The sequence below is a fragment of the Carcharhinus amblyrhynchos genome, chromosome 1 (genome assembly GCF_965287045.1).
Source record: "Carcharhinus amblyrhynchos chromosome 1, sCarAmb.v2.hapA, whole genome shotgun sequence".
NCBI lineage: Eukaryota > Metazoa > Chordata > Chondrichthyes > Carcharhiniformes > Carcharhinidae > Carcharhinus > Carcharhinus amblyrhynchos.
The window spans coordinates 90,364,233-90,391,877 of NC_137324.1; the positions used below are offsets into that span (position 1 = coordinate 90,364,233).

Sequence of the window (27,645 nt, forward strand, 5' to 3'; positions counted from 1 at the left end):
GTCTATCAAATTGTATTCCTTTGTGTTAGCTGCCAGTTTCTTCGACCACGTTTTTGCTGTTGTTCTTATGTTTTTCTTCAGTTCCCCTCTGCACCTTCTATATTTGCTCAGCCTGTTTCTCAACTATACTATGTACTTGACATCTGTCATTTCAGCTTCATCATTTTCTTCTCATTCAGGGAGCTGTGTGTTTGACCTGCCTACATTTTTCTCTCTTGAGAATGTACCGTGCGCCTGAATTATCTCCTCTTTAAATTCAGCCCATTTGCTCTAGTCTGTCCCTTGTCCTTTTCTAGACCTAACAACAGTCACTCCTTACTAAATGTTCCCAAATAGACTCTTGATTCTCTGACTCACCTTACCCTCCAGAACCAGAACCAGATCCAGCTCTGCCTCCTTCCTCATTGGACTGGGAACATATTGGTGTAGAAAGTTTTCCTGAATGCACATTAGAAACTCATCTCCCTTCTGCTTTTTGCTTTATTACTGTCTCAATCTAAATTAGGATAATTAAAATCCCCCATTACAATTATTCTACAATTCTTGCAAGTCTCTAATTTTTTTCCTCCATATTTTTATTACTAGTTGGTGGCCTATAGAATGCACCCAGTAGAGTAATGGTACCGTGTTTGTTTTCTGGCTCTAACGGAATAGATTCTGTCCTTCATCCTTCTAGGACATCTTGAATTCAGGAATGTTCAGTATCTAGTCCTGCACATTGTCACAGGTTGGCTACCTGCACCTGTGACAACTTTACTTACCACAATCATATATGTGTACTGCAACACTAATCTTAGATCTTAAATTGCCTTCTGATCTCCTGCTAATTCCTTCCTGTTTCCTGTTCTATTGTTATCTGTCTCTTCTAATTGCCATTTTGGTTTTTGTGTCTAAAAATAGCTTCAGATTTATGTCCACAATGCTGACATGTTAGTTTAAACCCTCCTCAATAACATGAACAAATTCAATTCTCTTCACAAAGGATGTTGGCCCCAGCTGCATTCAGGTGCAACCTGTCTGGCTTACACAGGTCACATCTCTCCCAGAGCCAGTTCCAAGTTCCAAGGAATCCAAAGCCCTCCCTCCCATTACATCTCTTCAACCATATATTTGTCAGCTGTGTCTTCCTGTTTCTATACTCACTCCCACTTGTATTCGGAATAATCTGGAGATTATTACCAGGATTTGCTATTGTTATGATTTCCATGAGAGAACTGTAGCCCAAAGTATTACATGTTAATGTTTTTGTCTCTTTAAATCCACAGGTGTCGGTCCACCTTGTTGTCTAACGAGGGACATGCACACGGTGGGTCGTGTGTGGGCTGCTCTTGGAGGTTTCGAGAGTGGCCTAGTACTTTGTGTCGCTGTGTGTGCTTAGTCCTGGACCAGCAGACGGGCACCACAACAGCTCAGTGACTATCACTGCTAGCTGTGCAGATACATGGATTTGGGCCTGTGTCTGTGGGAGTTTGCGCATTCTCCCTGTGGTTGCGTGGGTTTCCTCCGGGTGCTCTGGTTTCCTCCCACACCCCAAAGATGTGCTCTTAGGCTGATTGGTGTACCAAACTGACCCTACACTATTCTCCCCTGAATCTGGCTATATTAGGGGTACCATTCACATACACACGGAGCAGGGTAGGTGTAGGAAAATGCTTTGTTGAAATGGCGGCGCGGGCTCGTTGGGCCAAAGGGCCTGTTTCCTGTGCTGGGTTGTTCGTTGTTCTTTGTTCTTTGTTCTAACCAAATTTTCACCCAAATGAAGAAAATACCAACAAAATTTCACTTTTTGTAACTTTTAATGAACCAGAAAATATATAAATGAAACATGAATTAACTGGCAAGTGATAATTCAAATAAAAAGGTAAATCTCACTTTGAATAGTCGTTGCAAAGATACGTCTTACAGAACCACAATCCCCACATCACTTCCTGTACAAATGCAGCAATACGTAGCTCCCCAGTTGCACAATATGCTGTTCTTAATTCATGCAGGATAGGTCCCTATCTGGCAACAGCTTTTGCCTTCATTTATCATCAGCAAGACGAGCCCTCTCCCATTCGGGTCATGTCAGCCCTGATGGTATAATTTCCCAATGTTCCTTAACTGGCCAACCAATAATTCTCCGGTTCATGATTTGGCCACTCCTGGGAAAGCACTCAGCTCTTTAGTGTCTCTGAGCTGCACGCAAAGCTTTTCCTTCGTTTTAGTCAGCTCACACATTGCCTCCAAGCATTCCTGTCTCCTTTCCTGCCACACAGAAAACTGACATCTTTTTGACATATTTGCTGCTTCTTAGAAGAATTTGATGTGCTACTCTTTCTGTCTCTGCCTGCTTTCTGTTTGTGTCTCATTTGTGTGCTGACCACCCTCATTCTGCTTGTAACTCTGCTTTGTGTCTGAAACTCTCCTTTATGTCTGCCAACCACACAGCTCCTGATCTTAACTCCCTTTCAATTGGTAATATTGTCAGGTCACATGGACCAGCATTTTCAGTTGAGCTCTTAACAATTGATGTAAACTCTTCAGAAGTTGCTTTCTAACATTCTTGAAAACCACTTCAATTCCACAGACAGTTCAAAGGAATTATAAATTTTCTTTCCTGTACTGCCTCTGGATCACATTAGTATACTTCCTAACTCCTTATCCCTCTTTCTACCTTTGTCATTGCTGTCAATGTAGGCCATGATTGTTCACCCTTACTCCTCAGAATGCCCCACAGCTGCTCAGAATCATTCTTGAAAGAGCCTTTCTTTTCCACTACCCTTCGGACCCTCTACTGCTATTACTTTTGCAATATCCCTCATGCATCTATCCTTGCCCCACCCAAACCACAGCTGAGCCAGCTGTGATGCAATGTGGATATGACCTTTGCCTCCAGATGTGAACAATCTCTGTTATTTTATACCTTCTTATCTTGCTGAATGTATCCTAGATATTATGGAAGATAGATTGTTTGGTAGATCTAGTCAAGGGCTTCCTCCTCATATTGTTATTTGCAGCCTGTTTAGTTAACATGGGAGATCAGTAGCTGTTAGAACTCATCACAGATTTTTTGGCTTGTTCGAGAAGTGTGCAGGGATACTTGGCCTTTCCAAGATGTTAAGTATCTAAGTAAGTGTGTGCACACAATCTAGGATATTTTTGAGTACTTTTTTTCTGATATGCCGCAGATAACACTGGAAAACATGATTCATTTTTCAAAGTATAGAATTGTAGAATCTCTGCAGTGCAGAAGGAGGTCATTTGCCTCATCGAGTCTGCACTGACAACAATCCCACCCAGGCCCTATCCCTGTGACCCCGCACAGTCACCCTGCTAATTCCCCTGACACGAAGGGGCAACTTATCATGGCCAATCAACCTAACCTGCACATCTTTGGAGGAGACAAGAGCACCTGGAGGAAACCCACACAGACACTAGGAGAATGTGCAAAACTCCACACAGATAATGACCCAAGCCGGGAATCAAACCTGGGTCCCTGGCGCTGTGAGGCAGCAGTGCTAAGCACTGTGCCACTGTGCTGTGCTATGTGTCAGGTTGTTTCAGAATTCTGAATAAGAAAGTTGTGGATCCGAACCATGTTCTTTCTACTTGAGCACTTAGGCCCGGATTTTGTGAGCATCTGTGAAGGAATTATACCTGCCATCCACTTTCTTGACAGCTGGCTGCGAAGATTTCACCAGCTTTAGTGTGTAGACTTGGTCCAGTCTAGTGTATGGCCCAGTATGTAGCCAACCATGCTATCTGTTCAATGTAATAGCAATTTTCCTCAACTAACCACAATGAAGAACCCTCATTTAAACTTATCATGCTGTTAAAAATTCACTTATACTTCCGCACACCCACATTTTCAGGTATCTGTAGTGTGGAGTTCGTGAGTAAGTACACAAGTCCATATTGTATTATTTCAGTGCAGAATCCATCAGCAAGGACTGAAGCAATACCTCCTGTGGAGAATCAGCGTGGCCCTCACAGCACGTTTCTGATGCCTAATTTAACTGTGCATACTCAGATGCCAACAGTAGCTGTTCATTTTATGTCATTTTAACAACAAGTGCTGTTAACCTTATTCTTTTAGTAAGATCTGGCCCAACATCTGGGTTGGCATTTCATTGCAGTACTGAAGGAGTCATGCAATATTGGATGTGCTCTCTTTCATATGAGACATTAAACTATTACTGTCTGTGGAACCTTCTCAGTCCAGGTGACTTGCACAGAAACTAGAAGCAGGAGTAGGCCATTTGAGCTTGCTCCGCCATTCGTTATGATCACGGCTGATCATCAAATTCAGAGTCCTGATCTCATCTGTCCCCTGATCCTTTCAACCCCAAGAGCTATAGCTAATTTCTTCTTGAAATCACACGTTTTAGCCTCAACCAGTTTCTGTGGTAGTGAATTCCACAAATTCACCACCACTTTCTAAGTGAAGAAATTCATCCACACTTCAGTCTTAAAAGGTTTACCTCTTATTCTCAAACTAGACTCCCCCATTGGGAGCATTCTTTCTGAATCGACCCTGTCTAATCCTGTTAGAATTTTAGATGTTTCCTGACAGTGACTGCACTGCAGAAATAATTGATTTGGTGTGAAGCACTTTAGGAAGGAGAAAGGTGCTTTCTAAATTCAGGTTATTTAAGCCAGGTACTGGTGCGTATGATTACATAACTTTTTACTATGATTACATACACAATGTACAACTAACAGATGTGGTTTACAGAAACCGAGCTGTGCAACCATGAGCCATCTGAAGGTATGTATAGAGGTTTGCAGCAATGTGAGCGTGGTCTTTGTGAATTTGGATGTTTTCAATCCTTTTTAAAGAAGTTGTTATTACTATAATAGTCTGAGATTGTGTACAGCAACAATAAATATGATTGTGTACAGAGATTTAATCACTAGTAACATTTTGAACATCTTCCCTGCAGTTGAAAACAATTGTTTTACATTTCCACTTGATTTTAACCACAGTTCCTTACTGAAAAGAAGAAACCTCAACCTTTCACATATCTCCAGTTGTGACGTTGCACAAAGCCCGCTGTTGGCTCATATGTACAGTAAGTAAGATTTCAACTTCTTTCAACATTACTTTGCAAAACTGAGATTGCTGCAAAAATACATAGTGTTTTATAGCCTTGTGGTCTCCCTTATTCCATTGACAACTGCAGAGGTTGATAATTAGTTATAATGCATTTCTATTGCGATTGCCATGTGTAATGACATCAATCCACTGAGGAGTTGTATACTATTCCTGTGCTGCTGATATCTGCTATGTAACTTCATGACCAAAGAAGAGTTGCTGATATTGTGCGAAGCCATTTTTATGTGTTTAAAACATTTGAGCCAACTGCTTGCCTGATTCTGAGCTGGGGGTGGTTGGGTGGGGTGAGGCATGCTGAGAATGGGAGAGAAAGCGAGACATGCTGGGAATGGAGGAGAGAGTTATGCTTATGCTCAAAGCGTTGCTTAAATGTATTCCTTCAAGAGTTTAACATTTAAATCAATTAAATCTCTGGTGATCTCCTCGGAGAAATTGTTAAGTAATGGGACAAATTAACATTTTCAAAACTGGAATTGGCGATTGATCTCCCGATGCAGCTCCTGCCAATTCTGGTGAAGCGGTCCCTGTTTGGGTGGATCCCACTAGTGCAACCCGCACCCAGGTTGTCATGGCATCTCATTGCCAGCTATGAGGATAATGGCATAAGGACAAAAAAAAAATCACCTGGAAATGGAGCCCTTGTAATTTTTCTAAATTTGCTGATAACACCAAACTGGATGGGAACATTAAGTTGTGAGGAGGATGTAAGGAGATATCAAGAGGAGTAGGACAAGCTAAGTGAATGGACTAGAAGATGGTGGATGGAATATTATGTGAATAAGTGTGAAGTTATTCACCTTGCTGGTTAAAAAACAGAAAGGCAGAGTGTTAAATAGTGAGGGGTTGGAAAGTATGGGTGTCCAAAGAGACCTGGGTGTCCTTGTCCATGAGTCACTAAAAGCTTTCATGCAAGTGCAGCAAGCAATTCGGAAGGAAAACAGTATGTTGGTCTACGTTGCAAGGGGATTTGAGTACAGGAGTAAAAATGTCTTGCTGCTATTGTATAGAGCCATGGTGAGATGGCACCTGGAATACTGTAGAGTTTAGGTCATGTTATCCGAAGAAGAATATACATAGAATCATAGAAATCCTACAGTGCAGAAAGAGACCACTTGGCCCATCGAGTCTGCACCAACCACAATCCCACCCAGGCCCTACCCCAACATCCCTACACATTTTACCCACTAATCCCTTTAACCTACGCATCTCAGGTAATTTTAGCAGGGCCAATCAACCTAACCCACACATCTTTGGACTGTGGGAGGAAATCAGAGCACCCGGAGGAAATCCTTGCAGACACGAGGAGAATATGCAAACTCCACACAGGCAGTGACCAAACCGGGAATCAAACCTAGGTCCCTGGATCTGTGAAGCAGCAGTGCTAACCACTTTGCTACCATGCCCCCCTTCTAATTGCCATAGAAGGACTAATTCCTGGGATAATGGGAATGTTCTATAATGGGAGATTGAGAAGGCTGGATCTGTATTCGCTAGAGTTTCAAGGAATGAAGTTAGACCCCATTGAAACTTACAGAATTCTTACTGGATGTGACAGGGTGGATGTGGGCAAGATGTTCCCCCTGACTTGAGTCTAAAACCAGTGGACATAATCTCCGAGTAAGGGGGGAACCATTTAAGACCAAGATGAGGAGGAATTCCTTCACTCAGAGTTGTGGATCTTTGGAATTCTCTATCCCAGAGTGGAAGCTCAATCATTGAGCATGTTCAAAATAGAATTCAATAGATTTCTGTAAACTAATGAAGTCAAGGGATGTGGTAATAATAGGGAAAATGGCATTGAAGGAGTTGTAAGAATGTAGTAGCAAAGAACAAAGAAAATTACAGCATAGGAACAAGCCTTCGGCCCTCTAAGCCTGCACTGACGATGCTACCTGACTTAACTAAAACCCCCTATGCTTCCGGGGACCATATCCCTCTATTTCCATCTCATTTGTGCAGTTATCAAGACGATCCTTAAAAGTCTCTATTGTATCCACTTCTACTATCTCCCCCAGCAACGAGTTCCAGACACCCACCACTCTGAGTAAAAAATCTGCCTCGTACATCTCTTTTAAAACATGCCCCTCACACCTTAAAGCTATGCCCCCTAGTAATTGACTCTTCCACCCTGGGAGAAAGCTTCTGACTATCCACTCTGTCCATGCCTCTCATAATCTTGTAGACTTCTTTCAGGTCTACCCTCAACCTCTGTCGTCCCAGTGAGAACAAACCAAGTTTCTCCAACCTCTCTTCATAGCTAATGCCCTCCATACCAGGCAACATCCTGGTAAATCTTTTCTGTATCCTCTCCAAAGCCTCCACATCCTTGTGGCAGCCAGAATTGAACACTATATTCCAAGTGCGGCCTCACTAAGGTTCTATAAAGCGTCAACATGACTTGTCAATTTTTAAACTCAGTACCTTGGCCGATGAAGGAAGCATGCCGTATGCCTTCTTGACTGCCTTCCCTACCTGCATTGCCACTTTGTGACCTGTGTACCTGTACACTCAGATCCCTTTGTCTATCAATACTCCTAAGGGTTCTGCCATTTACTATAAATTTCCTATCTGTATTAGACCTTCCAAAATGCATTACCTCACATTTGTCCGGATTAAACGCCATCTGCCATCTCTCCGCCCAAGTCTCCAACTGATCTATATTCTCTGTATCCTCTGATGGTCCTCATTGCTATCCGCAAATCCACCAAACTTTGTGTCGTCCGCAAACTTACTAATCAATCCAGCTACATTTTCCTCCAAATCATTTATATATATTACAAACAGCAAAGGTCCCAACTCTGATCCCTGAGGAACACCACTTGTCACAGAAACACACCTTTCCACTGCTACTCTGTCTTCTTTGACCGAGCCAGTTTTGTATCCACTTTGCCAGCTCATCTCTGATCTCATGTGACTTCACCTTCTGCACCAGTCTGCCACGATTGACCTTGTCAAAGGCCTTACTGAAGTCCATGTAGACAACATCCACTGCCCTACCCTCATCACTCATTTTCGTCACTTCCTCGAAAAACTCGATCAAGCTCATGAGACACGACTCTCCTTCATAAAATCATATCGAGGTAGATAATCAGCCATGATCTAATTGAATGGCACAGCAGGCTTGATAGGCTGAATGGCCTAAGAAAGCAACTGGGCGAGAGCTACACGTACACAAGCACAGAGGGAGGGAGGAAGAGAGAGAGCAACACAGTGGGAAAGGGAGAGAGGGCAATGTGCACTGTGGGAAGGAGAGTATTGTGGTTCAAAGTTCAAAGTAATCATACATTCGCAGATATAGATAGTTGAGTTAAATGTTCTGCAATAAGAAATTGGCAGAGGACCAGCGTAGGTAGTTAATGTGTTTGGATATGGATGAAATGATTAATGTAACTGACTGCGTTCGGATAGATCAGCTGCTCATAATCCGGATGCTAAAGCTTCCTTGAATGTATTTGTCCTATTGCAGTATGTTCTGCGGGTTGATACATTGTTATTCAGCACTGACTGTGGTGCAATAATGACTGATTTGGCATTCTGGAATTTAATTATATAATATGAAAGCAATGCCCACCAAGAGGCTGAGATAGCAACATTCACTGGTGAAGGGAGAGGTCATATTGACCTATGATGTATGCCGTTGCACAAATGTTTTATGGCAGCTATTAAATTAAGTCAACTTGGCAGGACTACTCTGGTTTGTTTACAAAGTGATAGAAACCCAGAAGTGCTTCTAAATTACTGTGTTAATTATTGCAGTGGACTATGGTTTAAATGCCTCACTTGTTGCAGTATGGTCAATGGCATTTAGTGTCTTACCAATATTTTTGTGGTGTGGAGATGCTGGTGTTGGACCAGGATGGAGAAGATGAGAGGTTATAATCCAGAAGCTTTATTTGGTTTTTGGTGCGCTGCTCCTTTTGTCACCTATCAACATTTTTGTATTATACATTCCCTTATGTTATGGGGTGGCACAGTGGTTAGCAGAATTGACCGGGTTCAATTCTGGTCTCAAGTGACTGTCTGTATGGAGTTTGCACATTCTCCCCGTGTCTACATGGGTTTCCCCCCGATGCTCCGGTTTTCCCCCCTCACTCCCAAAGATGTGCAGGTTAGGTGGATTGGCCATGTTAAATTGCCCCTTAGTGTCAGGGGGATTAGTAGGGTAAATAAGCAGGATTACGGAGATAGAGACTCTATGGGACTGTTGTCGGTACAGGCTTAATGGGCTGAATGGCTTCCTTCTACACTGTAGAGATTCTATCTATATTCCTTGCAAGCATTTTCAAGTACTTATTTTAGTGTTTATTATGTGAGGCGGGCCAGTTTTGCTGCTGCTCCCTGAGGGTCAACCTCACCCCTCTGATACTGGACATCATCTGTGTGTGTGGGAGTTAGTGGAAGTGAACCAGCTTTTTGGTTTTGGTTCAATTTATTAATTTTTGTAAGCTGCTGTGTATTGTACAAAATCAGTAAATATGGAAAAGAAAGTCCAGACTTTTCTGACTCTGACAGTGTTTCTCATTGCGGTTAATACTGTAGAAACATTCATAGAAGAATAAAATCATGCAATCCCAACAATACAGAAGGAGGCCAGTTGGCCCATTGAACCAACAACAATCTCACCCAGGCCTTATCCCCATAACCCCGTGTATTTGCCCTGCTAATCCCCTGGCACTGAGGGAGAATTTAGTATGGTTGATCCACCTAACCTGCACATCTTTGGACTGTGGGAAACCCATGCAGACACAGGAAGAACGTGCAAGCTCCACCCAGATAGTCACCTATGGCCAGAATTGAACTTGGGTACCTGGCGCTGTGAGACAGCACTGTTAAACACCATGCAGTCCATGCCGTCACAAAAATGATTTTACTTAAGCATTACTTACCTTGTAAAGCTTTTCAATTACTTTCTTTCTTTGATTCATTAATTACTTACCTCAGTGTAAAAAAAGTCAAATTTTTTACTTTGAGTTTCTCATTATCAACAAGACCAATCAAGGTAAATGCAATAACATTTGCAAACAGTGGGCAAATGTCATGTAACTGAGCATCATATAGGACGTCACCTGAATGCATGTTATGTGATCAAATGTCACATGATTAAATCACACTGAAGTGATTAAATCACAATGTGGAGATGCCGGCATTGGACTGGGGTAAACGCAGTAAGAAGTCTTACAACACCAGGTTAAAGTGGTTGGACTTTAACCTGGTATTGTGAGACTTCTTATCGTGATTAAATCGCTCCAGAGCTGGTGATCGTCATAGGAGTGTAGCTTCACAATAAGTTAGTGAATGAATAATTCATGCTACTATGAGGGAGGATCTGTGTTTGGCCACTGATTTATGTTAAAATTCTGAAGTTAGCAGTTATATCTATATGAAGGAACACCAGGTCTGAGCCTGAATCATTGATGTTTTTATTCATGTTTATTTGTGCAGTTGTGGCCAGTTTTCACAATATATATGTCAGAATCCCAGGGTCTTGGTGAGAAAGTAGTCATGATGTGGATATGCCGGCATTGGACTGGGGTAAACACAGTAAACAGTCTGACAACACCAGGTTTTAGTCCAATTGATTTATTTGATAGTAAGCTCACTAGCTTTCGAGGGGATTCCCTCTTCTTCAGGTGAGAACTCTCCATTCACCTGAAGAAGAGGGAATCCCCTCGAAAGCTAGTGAGTTTACTATCAAATAAATCAGTTGGACTAAAACCTGGTGTTGTCAGACTGTTTACTTGGTGAGAAAACCATTTAATATGGTTAGTGGTACAGTTTTAAAATTGAGATTTGGATTTGCTGCAGCATTTCAAGACAGCTTATCACCAATCTCTCAAGGGCAATTAGAGATGAAAGTAAATGCTGGCTTAGCCAGTGATGGCCATATCCTGTGATAGAATTTTAAAAAATCATTAATGAAGATGGTAGGATAGGTTGTGAGAGTGGTTAATAACACAGATAGTATCCAAAGCTTTACTAATAGGGACATAGAGTACAAGATCAAGGAGATGAAGATAAACTTGTATAAAACATTAATGCTACCTCAACTGGAGTATTGCATTCAGGTCTAGGTGTTACGCTTCAGGGTAGATAAGAAGATATTAGAGACACTTCAGAAAAGATTCCCAAGAATATTTCCAGGGATGAGGAACTTCAGTTATGTAGGTAGATTGGAGAAGTTAGAACTGTTTTTCTTGGAGACGAGGAGTTTTCTTTGTACAGATATTCAAAATTATGAGGAGTCTGGACAGGTTGAAAGGATTGAGAATGAGAGGCCACAGATTTAAAGTACTTGGATAAAGAAGCAATGGAGATGTGGGAAACTTACGCACACTGCAAGTGGATAGGATCTCAAATACACTGTCCGTGAGTGTGTGGAGATTGGTTCACTCAAGGCATTCAAAAGGGATTGGATTATTGTCTGAAAAGGGAATTAGATTTTTGTCTGACATGAAAGAATAACAGAGAAAAGGCAGAGAAATGGTGAGTTGCTCATTTAGGCAGGTGAGAACCTAGAAATTATCATGATCGTGATCATGAAAGGGATAGTGTTGGGCAACTTAATGGGGCTAAAGGTAGACAAGTCTCCTGGTTCTGATGGAATGCATCCCAGGGTACTAATCGAGATGGCGGGAGAAATAGCAAATGCACTAGTGGTAATTTACCAGAATTCGCTGGGCTCTGGGGTGGTTCCCGCAGATTGGGAAACAGTAAATGTGACACCACTGTTTAAAAAAGGAGGTAGACAAAAGGCAGGTAACTATAGGCCAGTTAGCTTAACTTCTGCAGTAGGGAAAATGCTTGCATCCATCATGAAGGAAGAAATAGCGAGATATCTGGATATAAGTTGTCCCATTGGTAAGATGCAGCATAAAGTCATGACGGGAAGGTCAGGTTTGACTAATTTGGTGGAATTCTTTGAGAACATTACATGTGCAGTGGACAACAGGGAACCTGTGGGTATGGTGTATCTGGATTTCCAAAAGGCATTTGACAAGGTGCTGCACCAAAGACTGCTGCATAAGATAAAGGTGCACAGTGTTACAGGTAATGTATTAGCATGGATAGAGGATTGGTTAACTAATAGAAAGCAAAGAGTGGGGGTAAATAGGGTGTTTTTCTGGTTGGCGATCAGTGACTCGTGATATGCCTCAGGGATCAGTGTTGGGACCACAATTGTTTATGATTTACATAGATGATTTGGAGTTGGGGATCAAGTGTAGTGTGTCACAATTCGCAGATGACACTAAGATGAGTGGCAGAGCAAAGTGTGCAGAGGATGCTGAAAGTCTGCAAAGCAATATAGATAGTCTAAGTGAGTGGGTGAGGGTCTGGCAGATGGAGTACAATGTTGGTAAATGTGACGTCATCCATTTTGGTCGGAATAACAGCAAAATGGGCTATTACTTAAATGGTAAAATATTGCAGCATGCTGCTGTGCAGGGGGATCTGGGTGTCCTTGTGCAGGAATCTCAAGGAGTTGGTTTGCAGTTACAGCAGGTAATTAAGAAGGCAAATGGAATTTTGTCCGTTATTGCTAGAGGGATGGAGTTTAAAAACAGGGAGGTTATGTTGCAGCTGTATAAGGTGCTGGTGAGGCCACACCTGGAGTACTGTGTACAGCTTTGGTCTCCTTACTTGGGAAAGGATATACTGGCACTGGAGGGGCTGCAGAGGAAATCCATTAGGTTGCTTCTGGAGTTGAGAGAGTTGGCTTATGAGGAGACACTGAGTTCACCCACACACGTTGGAATTCGGAAGAATGAGGGGAGGTCTTATAGAAAGATATAAGATTATGAAGGGAGTAGATAAGATAGAAGCAGGGAATTTGTTTCCACTGGCTGATGAAACTAGAGCTAGGGGCATAGCCTCAAAATAAGGGGGAGCAGATTTAGGACTGAGTTAGGGAGGAATTTCTTCACACAAAGGGTTGTGAATCTGTGGAATTCCTGCCCACTAAAGCAGTTGGGGCTACCTCACTGAATGTTTTTAAGGCAAGGATAGATAAATTTTTGAACAGTAAAGGAATTGAGGGTTGTGGTGAGTGGGTGGGTAAGTGGAGCTGAGTCCAGAAAAAAATCAGTCATGGTCTTATTGAATGGGGGAGCAGGCTCGAGAGGCCAGATGGCCTATCCTGCTCCTAGTTCTTATGTTCTTACAGAGCCGAATTATCTGCGCGACAACAATTCTTTGATTCTTGTAGCTGGCCTCTAGATTCAGGAAGGCACTATTAGGTTAAAAGATAGCAAATGTAACTCTGTTATTTAAAAAAGGAGGGAGGCAAAAAGCTGGAAATAAAGGCCAGTCAACATAGTTTTGTGAAATGGAAATCATGTTTAACCCTTATTGGAGTTGTTTAAGCAAGTAACGTGTGATGTGGATAAAGGAGAGTTTGTGGATATACTGTACTTAGATTTCCACACCCATGGCTATTGTGGAAAATAAAAGCTCATATTAAAGGGGATAACAGATTGGCTGGCTAATAGGAAACAAAGAGAAGCCTTAAATGGGTATTTTTCAAGTTGTCGTGATGTACTGAGTGGTGTGACGTAGTGAGCAGTGTTGAGATAATTTATATAAGTTACTTGGATAAAAGAATTGAAGAGATGGATGCCAATTTTGCCAGTGATACAAAGATAGGTAGGAAAGTAAGTTGTGAAGAGGACATAAGGAGACTATAAAAAGACATAGCTAAGTTAAGTGAGTGGGCAAAGATCTGGCAAATTGAGTAAAATTTGTGAAAATGTGACATTGTTGGAAGAATAAAACAGACATATCTAACTGGTGAGTGAACTCTAAGGTGCAGAGGGATCTGAGTGTCCTAGTGCATGAATTACAAAAGGTCAGTCTGCAGATACAGCAAATAATAAGCTAATAGAATGTTATTATTTATTGTAAAGACTAGGCTTGTATCCACTGGAATTTAGAAGAGTAAGATGTGACTTGATTGAAGCCTGTAAGATCATGAGGTTTCTTGACAGGGTGGATGTGGAAAGGATGTTCCCTATCCTGGGAGAATCTGGAATGGGACATCATGTTTAAAAATAAGGGATCACCCATTTTATACAGAGGTGAGGAAAAATTATTTTTCTCAGAGAGTCATGAGTCTTTAGAAACTTTTCCTGAAAAGAAGGTGGAAACAGAGTTCTTGAACATTTTAAGGAAGAGGAGGATAGCTGTGGGTCTAAGTTGTCAGAGGCAGGTGGAACGCAGATTTGGGGCAGCCGTGATCTTATTGAATGGCAGAGCAGGCTCGAGGGGCCAAATGGCCCATTCCTGTTTCTTGTTCTTATTAGATAGCGGAACAGGCTGAATGGCTGAATGGCCTTCTCTTGCTCCACATTCGTGTGTGGTCAGGGTCAGTGAATATTTCTTCATAAGGTATCACCAATCCACCACAATACTAGCTTCTCATGCACCACACCCCCGTCACTCACCCAATAATACTTTCTGGCACTCAAGACTGAAGTCGATCATGCAGATACTCCACCTCACCCTCACATGCCTACCCATGCTGCCATTTCACATCAACTTCTTGCTGCTCCAACTATTCAGCTGTAGAAGGCACTTCACCCACACACGTTGTTATGCAATCACTCACATTCTGCCCTTACCCTTGTAGGTTAAGGTGGCACACAATAGCAGGCAGCAGAACAGAGCTCTTGCGGTTAAAGGATGTTCTCCTGACCTCCACAGACAAATTAGTTCTCAGCTTCAGGAGAAAGACTTCACGACAAGGTCTGTGGCATTCAGCATTGCTGAGAACATTGAGAATGACTATCTTCTTGCTTGATGCCCCTTCTCAACTCTCAGCTCATCCTCATTGCGCTATCTGGCAGGATGAGCAAGCAGCAATTGATATGACCATGGACTTCTTGCTATCCACCCTAAATCCCTCTCTTCATCTCAAACTCCTTCTCACTCTTGATTCCCAACGCCCAAGTACAGGAGCCCCAGATGGAGGAAAGTCAACAACAGTACGACACTGATGGAGGCCCCATCACTTTATCTGAAGCTAGCAGCCACCAGCTCCAATTTTGGCACTGCAGGTACTTTAAAGCTGATATAGTGTTGAGATCAGCCTGTGGAGAGTCATCTGGACACATTGCCTGCAGCCAGGCCAGGGATAAAGGCTTGTTTGACAGCTCACTGGAGGGCAAGGTTGATCCATGAGGTGCTGTGGGCCAACAACAGCGGAATTGTACTACAGCACAGTCTACAACCTCATGACTCTAGCATATCCCCCACCCAACCATTATCATCAAGCCAGGGGATTGACCCTGGTTCAATGGAGAGTGCAGGAGGACATGCCAGGAGCAGCACCAGCCATACCTAAAAATGAGGTGTTAACCTGATGAAGCTACAAAAAAGGACTACTTGCATGCCAAATGGCAAAATCAGCAAATGATAGACAGAGCTAAGCGATCCCACAATCGACAGATCAGATCTAAGCTCTGCAATCCTTCCATATCCAGTTGAGAATGTTGGTGGACAATTAAGCAACTCACTAGAGTAGGAGACTCCACAAATATCCCCATCCTAAATGATGGAGGATGCCAGCATTTCAGCACAAAAGGTAAGGCTGAAATATTCGCAACAATCGTCAGCCAGAAATGCTGAGTGGATGATCCATCTCCGCGTCCTCCAGTGGTCCCCAGCAGCTCAGATGCCAGCCTCCAGCCAATTTGATTCATTCCACTCGAGAAACAGTTGGAGGCACTGGATACTGCAAAGGCAATGAGCCCTGATAACATTCCGGCAATAGTACTGAAGATTTGTCCTCCAGAACTTGCCGCTCCTCTAGCCATGCTTTTCTAGTACAGTCACAACACTGGCATTTACCCAACAATTGCCCAGGTATATCTTGTACATACAAAGAAGGACAAATCCAACCCAACAAATTAACACCCAATCAATCTCGATCATCAGTGATGGAAGAGGTCAAATACAGTGCCATCAAGCAGCACCTGCTCAGCAATAACCTGATCACTGATGCACAGTTTGGGTTTTGCCAGGGTCAGTCATTTCCTGACCTCATTACAGCCTTGGTTCAAACATGGACAAAAGAGCTGAATTCCAGAGGTGAGTATCAATGGGTATCGGGGGCAAACTCTTCACTTGGAGTCATACCTCGTACATAGGAGGATGGTTGTGGTTGTGGAAGGTCAGTCATCTCAGCTCCAGGATATCTCCTCAGGGTAGTGTCCTAAGCCCAACAATCTTCAGCTGCTTCTTCAATGACCTTCCCTCCATCAGGTCAGAAGTGGGGACGTTCACTGATGATTGCACAGTGCTCAGCCCCACTCAGATATTGAAGCAGCCCATGATCAAATACAACAAGATCTGGACAATGTCCAGGTTTGGGCTGATAAGTGGCAAATAACATTCACGCCACACAAATGTGAGGCAATGACCATCACCAACAAGAGACATTCTAACCACCACCCTTGACATTCAAAGGTGTAACCATCACTGAATCCCCCATTGTCAACATTCTTGGGTTTTCCATTGACCAAAGACTCAACTGGACTCACCACATAAAGTGGCTACAACAGCAGGTCAGAGGCTAGGAATACTGTGGCAAGTAACTCACCTCCTGACTCCCCAAAGCTTATCCACCATCTACAAGGCACGACTGCATTAGAATACTCCCCACTTGCCTGGATGGGTGCAACTTCAACAATACTCAAGAAGCTTGACACCATCCAGGGCAAAACAGCCCGCTTGATTGGCACAGCATCTACAAACATTCAATCCCGCCCCCCACCACCAATGATCAGTAGCAGGAGTGTGTACTATCTACAAGATATACTACAGCAATTCATCAAAGGTCCTTAGACAGCACTTTCCAGACCCACGATCACTTCCATCTAGAAGGACAAGGGCAGCAGATAAGTGAGAACACCACCGCCTGCAAGTTCCCCTCCCAGCAACTGACCATCCTGACTTGGGAATATATCGCCATTCCTTTGCAGTCGCTGGATGAAAATCCTGGAATTCTCCCCCAAATGGCACTGTGGGTCAACCCACAACACATGGACTGCAGCAATTCAAAAAGGCAGCTCATCACCACCTTCTCAAGGGCAACAAGGGATAAGCAATAAATGCTGGCCAGCCAGCAACGCCCATGTCCCACAAATGAATTAAAAAAAAGTTGCAGACTTGTTCAGCTGCAGCTGCGTGGGGCAGCACGGTGGTACAGTGGTTAGCACCACTGTCTCACAATGCCATGGACTGGGGTTCAATTCTGCCCTCGGGTCATTGTCTGTGTGGAGTTTGCACATTCTCCCTGTGTCTGCATGGGTTTCCTCTGGGTGTTCTGGTTTCATCCCACAGCCCAAAGATGTGCGGGTTAGTGGATTGGCCATGGCAAATTGCCCCTTAGTAACAAAAGGTTTAGCAGAATGAATGCGTGGGTTTACATGTGATAGGGTCTTGGTGGGATTGTTGTTGGTGCAGGCTCAATGAGCTGAATGGCCTCCTCCTGCACCGTAGGGATTCTTTGAACTGAAACAAGTACCTTGATGGGCCAGAGGAGAGCGGAATGCAGAACTGGTATACAAACTGAGATGGTAGCTGCATTGATGGGTCTGTCAGACAGACTCCTGTCGCTGTCAAGGAGCATGGTGGAGTGTTGCTCCAAGTTGGCAGACGAGATGACACAGAGGTTGCCCTGTGCACAACCTCTGCTTCATGCCCCTGTTGTGTTGCAGACTCAGAGGCACTGTCAGGTCACTATACTTGTTGTAGCCTTTGTGTGCACAGGTCACCAAATCCATTGCCCTTCTGTCAGTGAATATGCTGCAGGTATTCAGGTATTCACCCAATGCTTCCAAAAATGCAGACTACTTTGCAAAGAAAAAGTTCCAAGAAATTACTGTATTTGAAATTTGGGTGCCTTGCTCTTTAAATAATTCTCCTCTGGGTCCCACCTTTGCTTGTTGTGTTGCAAAGTGAACAGTGAAGAGTTATCTGCACATTTGTTTCTCAAATTTAATGATATGATCATAAGAATTAGGAGCAGAAGTAGGCTATTCAACTCACTGAGCTACCTGTGCTATTTAATAAGACCATGACTATTTTGAAGCTGGGGGTCACATTACCTGGCCCATGTTGCATCAGGATAGTGTGCATTGAAAGTTTCCTGACCCACCTTCTTAGGGCTCAAGACCTCTGTAGCAATGCTGCACAAGGCAGTTTCACACCTCATATGCACAAAGAAAATGTCTACACCATTTCGTTGGAAAGATAAATGCGCGTTATTCTCAGGCTGCTATTCCCACTTGCTTGCACTTTGTTCTTTGAAGGTTAGTCTTCCGTTTGTCCAGCTCTTGGGAACAGCTTCCACTTATCTCTTTCTTTGATTTTTGATTGTTTTTATTTCCTTAATGATGTTGAAGCTACTTGCCTGCAATGTTTAAAATGGATGATCAGTGGAGGATTACAGGAGGATGACTTTTGTTTCAGATCTAGGTAAGATGGCATTGCCACTTCTGAGCACTGTCCAGTGGTTCTCTACCTGTGTGTGAAGGTTTGTTGAAGATAGGATTGATCTCAGCTATGACAACATGGTAAAATAACAGGCCAATACATACTAATTGTCTCTTATTATTAAAGTACTGGAGAGTGAGAGACACTCAATTAACTATGTCTGACCACGAATCATCATCTTCCTAAAAGAAGGGAGAGGGAGGACATTGAAAATAAATTCTTGGCTAATTGTCACTCTGTTTATGATTCCCTTGAGATTGTATGTTTATGCTGCTGCACATTCACCAATAAAAAGATACTGAGTATCTTTTAAGTATTAAACTGCACGGTCTTGACTGGGTGCCCCGATAGCTTTAATTGGTGTAGGAGACTCCACAGTTATCAGTTTCACATTTCGTGTGAACCTGGGGAGTAATTTTTCCCTTACCCTTCACACGTTGGCCTCTGGTAAGAATTCCTTTCACTGATGCATCTGTTGTCTGTTTTGATCAATATGGGATGTACGTGGGCGTTATTTTTGCTTGTTTAGGATGCAGAGGATGTAGCTGAAACCTCAGCTTCCAAGCATCTCTTGACAATTAGTGATGTATTTTTCAATACTTGATTAATGAATATCATTTCCACTGCTTGTCTACTCCAAAATGTCTTAAGTGCAGATTTTCAACTGTCACGGCAGTCTGATTGTGGGGCTGCTTTTGTTACTGTTTTTAACAAATTTCAATCAGATCCCCAAATTAGATACTTTAATATGTTTTACAAATGCAAGGATAAAGTTGAAATGTGTTCACATTATCTCTGGATCTAGGTGAATCTCTTAAAGTCCTTGAATTTGACTCATAGATTTAAAGCTACATTTAAATGTTATTGTATTGCCTCCTTATTCCCTTCCATGTTAGCTGTGTTCTGTGTGAGCACATTTGACAGTCATTCTTATTACATTAAGATCTTACAGACGCTTCAATATATAGTGTTGACCTGTTACTGTAGAAATTAAATAAGATATGCTTTTAAGTATCCAGGGTTAATTCACATAAGCTATTTTACTTTTCCTCTTCACAACAGCAGATGAAAATAAGGCATCGCCTATCTCACCATATGGGGAAACCTTCTTGTACCACAAGCCTGAAGATGATCAGGTGAGTTTAAATTACAAAAAAACAGAAAATGTTTAAAATTATGTTTAAAAGAGGATTAACTGAGCGGTTGATATATCTATTGTTAAGATCTCTGTACAGCAGAATAATATGTTTTGTGAGGAAATTTGGGTTGACGATATATTTTTCCTGGATTACTAGTGTCATTGTACTTCAATGGTGATGTAGCGCGACTGAATAAATTCCTCGCATTGTGCTCACCATGGATATCGGGGAACTAGTTACTCAAATTCAATCCCTTGAGCTTCCTTAAAATTGACTGACTGAAGTTATATTGATGGGTACATTATGCATTGTCTCTAATCACCACAACATTGTTTAAACTGTCCAAGGGCATTGTGTAAAATGAACAAGGTTCATAATCTGGAGGGACCTTGAATTTATTAAAACAAAATGAGAAAATCCTGTTTTTAAACTTTACCGGCTAGCTGTTGCACCAGGGACCAGAGTCGCTGTCAGTCAAGTTTTTGGCAGTTTAGTTTAATGATGGTAATCTACAGTGTTCATCACATATCAACAGACCTCAGGAGACTTGTTGAATGTACCATTGGGTGAACTAGTTGGTGTTTGTGCAGAAAACTGAATCATCCTTATGATTACATTGTTAATTAGAGTGAGACAAATTAATAATTGGTATTGCCATCATAGCTTGATGGACACTTGTTTATAAGTTATTCTGTGATAATATTATTTAATATGTGGAATTGATAACTGATGATTAGAGTTTAGGGACCTGCCTCAAATATTCATTTAGATACAGTGATGCTAGTCATTCCAGTAAGTATTGTAGCACTTTATGTTTGAGGGGGGACGTGACTGAGGTGTACAGAATTCTGAGGGATATAGATAGGATAGATAAGAAGAAACTTTTCCCCGTAGTAGAGGGGTCAGCAACCAGGAGGCATTGGTTAGGTACATTGATCCGAACAGGTGCCAAGTGTGGTGACTAGGGAAACTTCATAGTAACTTCATTGCAGTGTTAATGTAAGCCTTACTTGTGACAACTAAGTAAACTTTTTAACTTCTTAATTTAAGGTAAAGAGCAGGGGATTTGAGTAAAAAGCTTTTCAGCCAGACGATGGTGGGACCCTAAAACTTGCTGCCTGATAGGGTGATAGAGGCGGGAACTCTCACAACATTTAAGAAGCATTTAGATGAGCACTTAAAACACCATAGCTTACATGGCAACAGACGAAGTGCAGAAGATTTGATTAGAATAGACAGGTATTTAACGGTTGGCACAGGCACAATGGGCCAAAGGGTGTCTTTCTGTACTATTAAATTCAATGACTATACCTCTATGGATGGGATCCTATGGCCTCACTTGTCCCAAAACCGTAAAATTCACCTGAGGCGGACGGATCTTCCCATGCTCCACCCGTCACCCGCTCCGATCCTATGGCAGTAGGGACGGTAAAATTCTGATGTATAAGTCTGAGTGTACTCATAGCATCATACATCTAACTGTAAAACATGACAGGCGTTGCGACAATACTATTTCCATATGATTTGAAATGGATATTTTTATCTTTTACTTGTGCCCTCATGTATGCCTCTGCAATATTTTTGAAAGCAGAACAAGAACCTTCTTATGACAAGGCCAGATAAAAATTACACCATTTATTTTACAAATGAATGTCCAGAATAATGGTTACAATTGAACTTATTTAATCACTATGACTTGGCATTTAAATAATTGTACAGTTTGGAATTATATAAAAAAAAAACACTGGTTTATCTCATTTGAGCTTTATATATACGAATGTGTATGTTGCATATATAAGTATAATATCTACACTAGATTGAGAGCAGCACAGTGGCACAATGCTTGCCTCACAGCACCAGGCACGTGGTTTCAATTCTGGCCTCGGGTGATTGCGTGGAGTTTGTACATTCTCCCCGTGTCTGCGTGGGTTTCCTCTGGGTGCTCCGGTTTCCTCCCACACACTGAAGGTGTGCAGGTTAGGTTGATTGGCCATGCTAAATTGCTGCTAGTGGTCCAGGGGATTAGCAGGGTAAATACATGAGGTTATGGGATGGGATTGTCGGTGCAAACTTCATGGGCCAAATGGTCTGAATTTCTATCAGGTACGTGTTCTTTCCATGAAAATATAATGAGTTACTACAACAAAATGGAGGTAGAATAGAAAACTTCAGAGCGTCATTTTTATTGTTTAATGATATTGAGAATAAAAACAATTTATAGAATGCTTATCTCTCAGACATAAACAGTGTCTTAATAGATTCCATAAATTAATCAATGGGAACAAAACTGTTGCTTGTGAAATAAAGAAACATTAAAAGTTATGGGAAGCAAGATGCAAAGTTTGGGGATTAGATTCATCAGTTGGAAAAATATACTGGCCTAAACTTGATTGGCCAAATAGGTGTTTCTGTGCTGCAAATATTAATAGTTTGTTATATTTTCCCTTTATAACATTCATGTTCAGACTTTCTTTCCATCATCAAAAGTGTAATTTATGCAATTGTTTGTGGATCTTTTATCTTTATTAGGAGATTTTAAGCAACCATCATCTTCATGTTAAGGAAACATCAGCAGGAGAAAATAATGAACAAGAGATAAACAGTCAATTAAGGTAGAAATATATTTTCTTTCTATTATAACAAGCTGTTAATAATTTTCAGGGGAGGCGATGGCCTTGTGATATTATCACTACACTATTAAACCAGAAACTCAGCTAATGTTCTGGGGACCTGGGTTCAAATCCAACCACGGCAGCTGGTGGAATTTGAATTCAATAAAAAAAATCTGGAATTAAGAATCTACTGATGATTATGAAACCATTGTCGATCGTTGGAAAAATTCATCCGGTTCACTTTAGGGAAGGAAATCTGCCATCCTTACCTGGGCTGACCTACATGTGACTCCAGATACACTACAATGTGGTTGATTCTCAAATGCCCTCTGAACAAGGGTGACTAGGGATGGGCAATAAATGCTGGTCAGCTAGCAACGTTCATACTCCATGGTTGAATAAAAAAAACTAACCTGCTATATGAAATACCATTTTATATTATCAATTATCATCCATGCAGGTTTGCAGTTTAAATTTAAACATTTTTGACCTCCTGACTTGAAACAAATATTCCAAATTCAAAGTTTGCTTCATGGCTTTTCACAAGTGGATGTAATTCTTGCATATGTGCAGTTCTTAAGTCTCAATATCTACGTAATACAAACTCAGAAAATTCCTAGACTGTTATATCATATATTGGATACATTTCCACAGAGCAACATCGCAATATTAAAAAAAATTGCCGTTTGCATCTGAAAGATATATTTAAAAAAAAAAGGACAATTCTGGAAATACATAGCAGATTAGTCAGATCTATGAAGAGAGACCAGATTGTACTTTAATTTTACCATGTCTTTTGGCAAGTGGTACTGTAAGTGCTACCGAAAGTTCTGCACTGTTGAACTGTGCAATTTAAACAGCATTTCTTTCTCTTTGCTTCAGATTTGCAATATTTGTGGTTATCTGATTAATGTGTTATTTACTTAGGGAAAGGTTGGGTGAACTTCCAGATGTGTACTTTGGAGTCACACGGAAAAAATACTCCAGTAGAAGGCATAACCTAAGTATTGTGGCAATGAATTGTTCATTATACTGTAAACCAGGAAGCAGTTAACCACAGAGGCTGTTGATTAGGAATTGCCAGGAACTTCCTGACTCTGACCAGACATGTTTTTACGAGTAGGCAAAATTAAATAGCTGCTCCTTGCCTCTATGTCCCTCTGTTATATGAAAAAAATGTACATGGGAGTGAAAGCTGTTTATACCAGTTTGTTTCAAACACATTCCTGTCCAATCCTTTGTCCCAATGTGTTCAAAACTGTTTGCCTTATTTCACCCCCAGGTATCTTAAAATAAGTGATTGCAATATCAACGTAAAAATGAATAGATGTGACTGCAATACATATGGATGGGAACTTAGTTTTTTTTTTCATCTGGGATTACTTTTCAACATTTCCCCAATGTCCTGGAGTGTATTTTAAGTATAAACAACACTAAACAGTATTGGTGAGCTGGGAGTTAGTATGAAAGTGACAGGCAAAATATCCCATACAGGCCCAGTGGTGGCTGTTTACTGTTTCTGTGATAGACTTGGGAAAACAATGCTTCTTGACATCAGCCTCAGTGACACCTGAGTTGGTCTATTGGGACTGCTGCTTGTGCCCAGATGAGAGATAACTGTTGATTCCTGGGCGATGAAAGCCAAGCAATGGAATTTTGTGTATAGGTTACAGAATGCTCAAGGAATTTTGGATTAAAAAGAAGAGCAGTGGAGTAACTCGATCTCCATATCAACATTGCACAGCTTTAGCTTGGCCCCTCCTGCTGCTTCGTCAGTCTGTGGCAAAATGGCATGGAATTTACTGCTGTTCAACAAATTTTAACATTTTAAAAATACTTTGTTATCAGTCGAATTATTAAGTGACCTTTGTTTATATTGCAGGACAGAGTTGCTTTTTGCTTCAATGGGACAGACAGATCCTGTCTTTATAGTGAAAAATATTTCCAGCACAAACAGTGTGGTTGAAACTTAATGGTCTTGAGTTTTTCACTGTCTTGTTCTAGAAATCGACTGCTACACTAAAGTCACTGGCTGTTTCATCTTGGCAGTGCATCTTTTGAAATGGTGTTCAGACGGGCTTTTTTATTTGATTAATACAGAGTAACCTACAGCATGATGGCCTTTGTAAAATAAAACTTCAGTTGTGGTGGAGTTAGATTGACAATTGAATTTGGGTTGCTGAGCACCTTTTTGTTAAAGTGCTGTTTTTGATTTGTTGCAAGTTTCCTGTACTATGTGGCAGTAAGGTCATATATCGATTCAACTCCACTCCTTTCAAATATACATTCACAGAATTGACAGCACAGAAATAGGCCATTCCTCCCAGTTAAACCCCACTTCAGTCACCTCGTACTCCATCTTCCTCTTCGCAACCTTTCAACATATAATTTTATTTCTGTTCTGTCTGGTACCATTCTAAATCATGTTTGCGTTTTCAGAGCCCTTTTGCTTTGCTGCCTTCTCCTTTCAGTGCTTCAAGTCTATTTGGGCATTCTTTTGCATTGCTCACTATTCTTTTCAAAATGCTTTTACTGAATGTACAAACTTTCTATACTTATGTGAAATAGCAATTACTTCCACTTGTAATACAACTTCCATCACGTTGATTTAGGTAATCCCTCTCTACCTCATCATAATATAATTCCTGCCTTATGCCTTTCACCTTTGTAACATTGCCCACCTCCATTCTTGCTCAGTAACTTCATATCCTTGAGTATTGCTTTTTATACCATGTTATCCAAACTGGCTTAATTAGCCTTTCGACTTTTTCCAAATGCAGGTGCCTGTAGTAAATCACATCTCTTCCATCACCCATACCTACACAAGTTTCACTCTTTCTACTTTTCTCAGAATATCAGATTTAAAATTCTTTAGCTTGCTTTTGTACTACTGCAAAACTTCACCCTACTTCATCATCGAACTCCTGATGTATGTTTTTGCACAGATTATCTGGTTTTCAAACACTTCCCTTCATCCCACCAATGTTGGCTGGTCATTTGCACTCTTGCTGTTAAGAGTTCGATATCAAGTCCTTGCCTGCTATGAAAAGCCTGTATAGGCTTACCCACCACATGATTGTGTGTTATTTTTAGATGAACTATTTCTCTCTTTTTGCCTCATTCATTGCTTCTTCCTTTATTGTAAGATGCTCAAATACTTCTTTTACACATGCACATGGCTATAAAAATGAAGGGTATTTAATTCCCTTTGTGCCTGCCTGGCTATGTTTCCAGGTGTACTGGCACTGATTAGGTCTGACTTTTTGCTTATCGTTGCTTCCCATTGTATTGAGCATAATTGTCTTTCCTGCTTCCGCTGCTTGCATTCTCAAACCACTTTGAACACCAGCACCTTGTGCTAATTGAAGGAGGTTTTGGATTTTTTTTAAAACAAAGTTTTGTACTTTCACAAACATTTGTATCACCCAACACAAGAGGAACCCTTTCGGCCCACTATAACGGCACTGTTTCAGTTTCATTATAAATGTACTTTTCACTGTAACTTCATTGCAGTGTTAATGTAAGCTTACCTGTGACACCAATAAATAAAGTTAAAAACTTTAAACTTGTCATTTAGGCATGGGGAAAGATAGTCATATAATTCTGTTACTTTACTCATCTAAATATTTATCTTATCATTTCCTAGCAACTTATTATTTTAAAAGCTGTGATCCTACAGCCGCACATGTGTGCATTGTGTTTGTCTGTCAAGTATGTGGTTTTTGAATGTAAGTAAATCTCTCTATCTTCTTTGAGTAATGATCTCAAACCTATTTTCTCTATTTTCTGACTTAAGCATTAATTCATTTATGCGTGCCCCGTCTGAAGGTAGGTCCTTGGCTTATTGTCCATTGTCACTTCTGCCTAAGCTGTTTCCTTGGCAGATTTAGTCAGTGGTGTTATCCAATGCTTTCCATTGTCAGAGCAGGACCAGAATCTACCTCAGCTCCTAGAGGGCATATGTTTAAGGTGAGAGAGGAAAGATACAAAAGAGTCCAGAGGGGCAATTTTTTCTCTAGAGGCTAGTGAGTGTCTGGAACAAACTGCCAGAGGTAGTAGTAGAGGTAGGTACAGTTTTGTCTTTTAAAAAGCATTTAAATAGTTACATAGGTACGATGGGTATAGAGGGGTATGGACCAAATGCGGGCAATTGGGATTAGCTTGGAAGTTTAAAAAAAAGGGTGGCATGGATAAGTTGGGCCAAAGGGCTTGTTTCTGTGCTGTAAACTTCTATGACTCTATGAATACAAAGCGAATCCATGCTGTTGGCATTATTCTGAACCACACACTAGCCACTGAGCTAGCCGACCCCTTTGCTGACTTACTGACCGGTGCAAATAATTTACTTCAAAGCCCCTCAGTGTAAAACAGACATTTCCTCTTGATTAGTTTACTATAGTGAAATTTTTTTTTATTCTCTCATTGTCCTTGATTTCAGTAAATCTCACTGTATTCTCTGTGAGTATGACATTCTTCTTAAAGTAGGTGTACCTAAATCTGGGCGTAGGGTTTCAACTGTGACTCAAAGGTTTGCAGAGGTTTTTCTTTGTCCCCCTGTTTTGCTTTAGTAGACAAATAGCAAAGATTAGAACAAACTAAAATTTAAAATGTTATATAATACCCATAGATATGATTAAAAGGTGAGAATTCTTCCATGGTCCCAGCAATGGGTGGGGGGAAGAATTTGGCAGGTTTCATGCCAGCATGAATTTCCTGTGGTATCATTCACTGGTGCCTGTCATGGCGGATTAAGAAACCTATTGGAGGCCGGAATAAAACAGATTTACATCCCACTAATGAGATGCAGGTAAATATCTGAGCAGAACATTCCACCTACACTGGTTCTCTGTGACATTAGTGGGAAAACACACTGGTGCGGAACATTTCTGGAATAACATGGTGTGCAGATGTTGGGATTTCTGAACAATGCCTGGGGCTACCTCCAGAGTTCAGAATAAAGACCGCCAGCAACATCCAGGAATCCCACAGCAGGAAGTGCAGGGAGCATCTACAGGTGGATCTTCCAGACTCAGTGTCATCGAGGAGGTACAATTTTCATCAGCAGAATATTTATGGAGATCCACCTTCATTCCCAAGAGGTCCATTTTCTTCCTTCAGTGTTGAGTCGGTGATGTTGGGCCCCTTTGCGGCATGGTGCTGTACATGATGGCGGACGACGCAATAACGGGCTTACCCTGCCACAGAATATGGCCCAGCTGCGTAATTAACGAGGTTGGGGCTGGAAGATAACAGGCGTAATTTTCCAGCCATTCACTCTGGTGGGTTTTTGAATCCCACCACAGTG

General features: G+C 41.5%; 1 protein-coding gene across 1 annotated transcript in view; it reads left to right on the forward strand.

Annotated features, from left to right (window-relative positions):
* The window catches only part of arap2 (ArfGAP with RhoGAP domain, ankyrin repeat and PH domain 2), a 338,594-nt gene that overhangs the window by 75,760 nt on the left and 235,189 nt on the right, over positions 1-27,645 (forward strand). Inside the window, exons 3-5 of the mRNA XM_080189086.1 lie at positions 4,969-5,054; positions 19,652-19,725; positions 22,258-22,340. Coding sequence (XP_080045212.1) covers positions 4,969-5,054; positions 19,652-19,725; positions 22,258-22,340 — 243 coding nt within the window. The remainder of the gene's footprint in view (positions 1-4,968; positions 5,055-19,651; positions 19,726-22,257; positions 22,341-27,645) is intronic.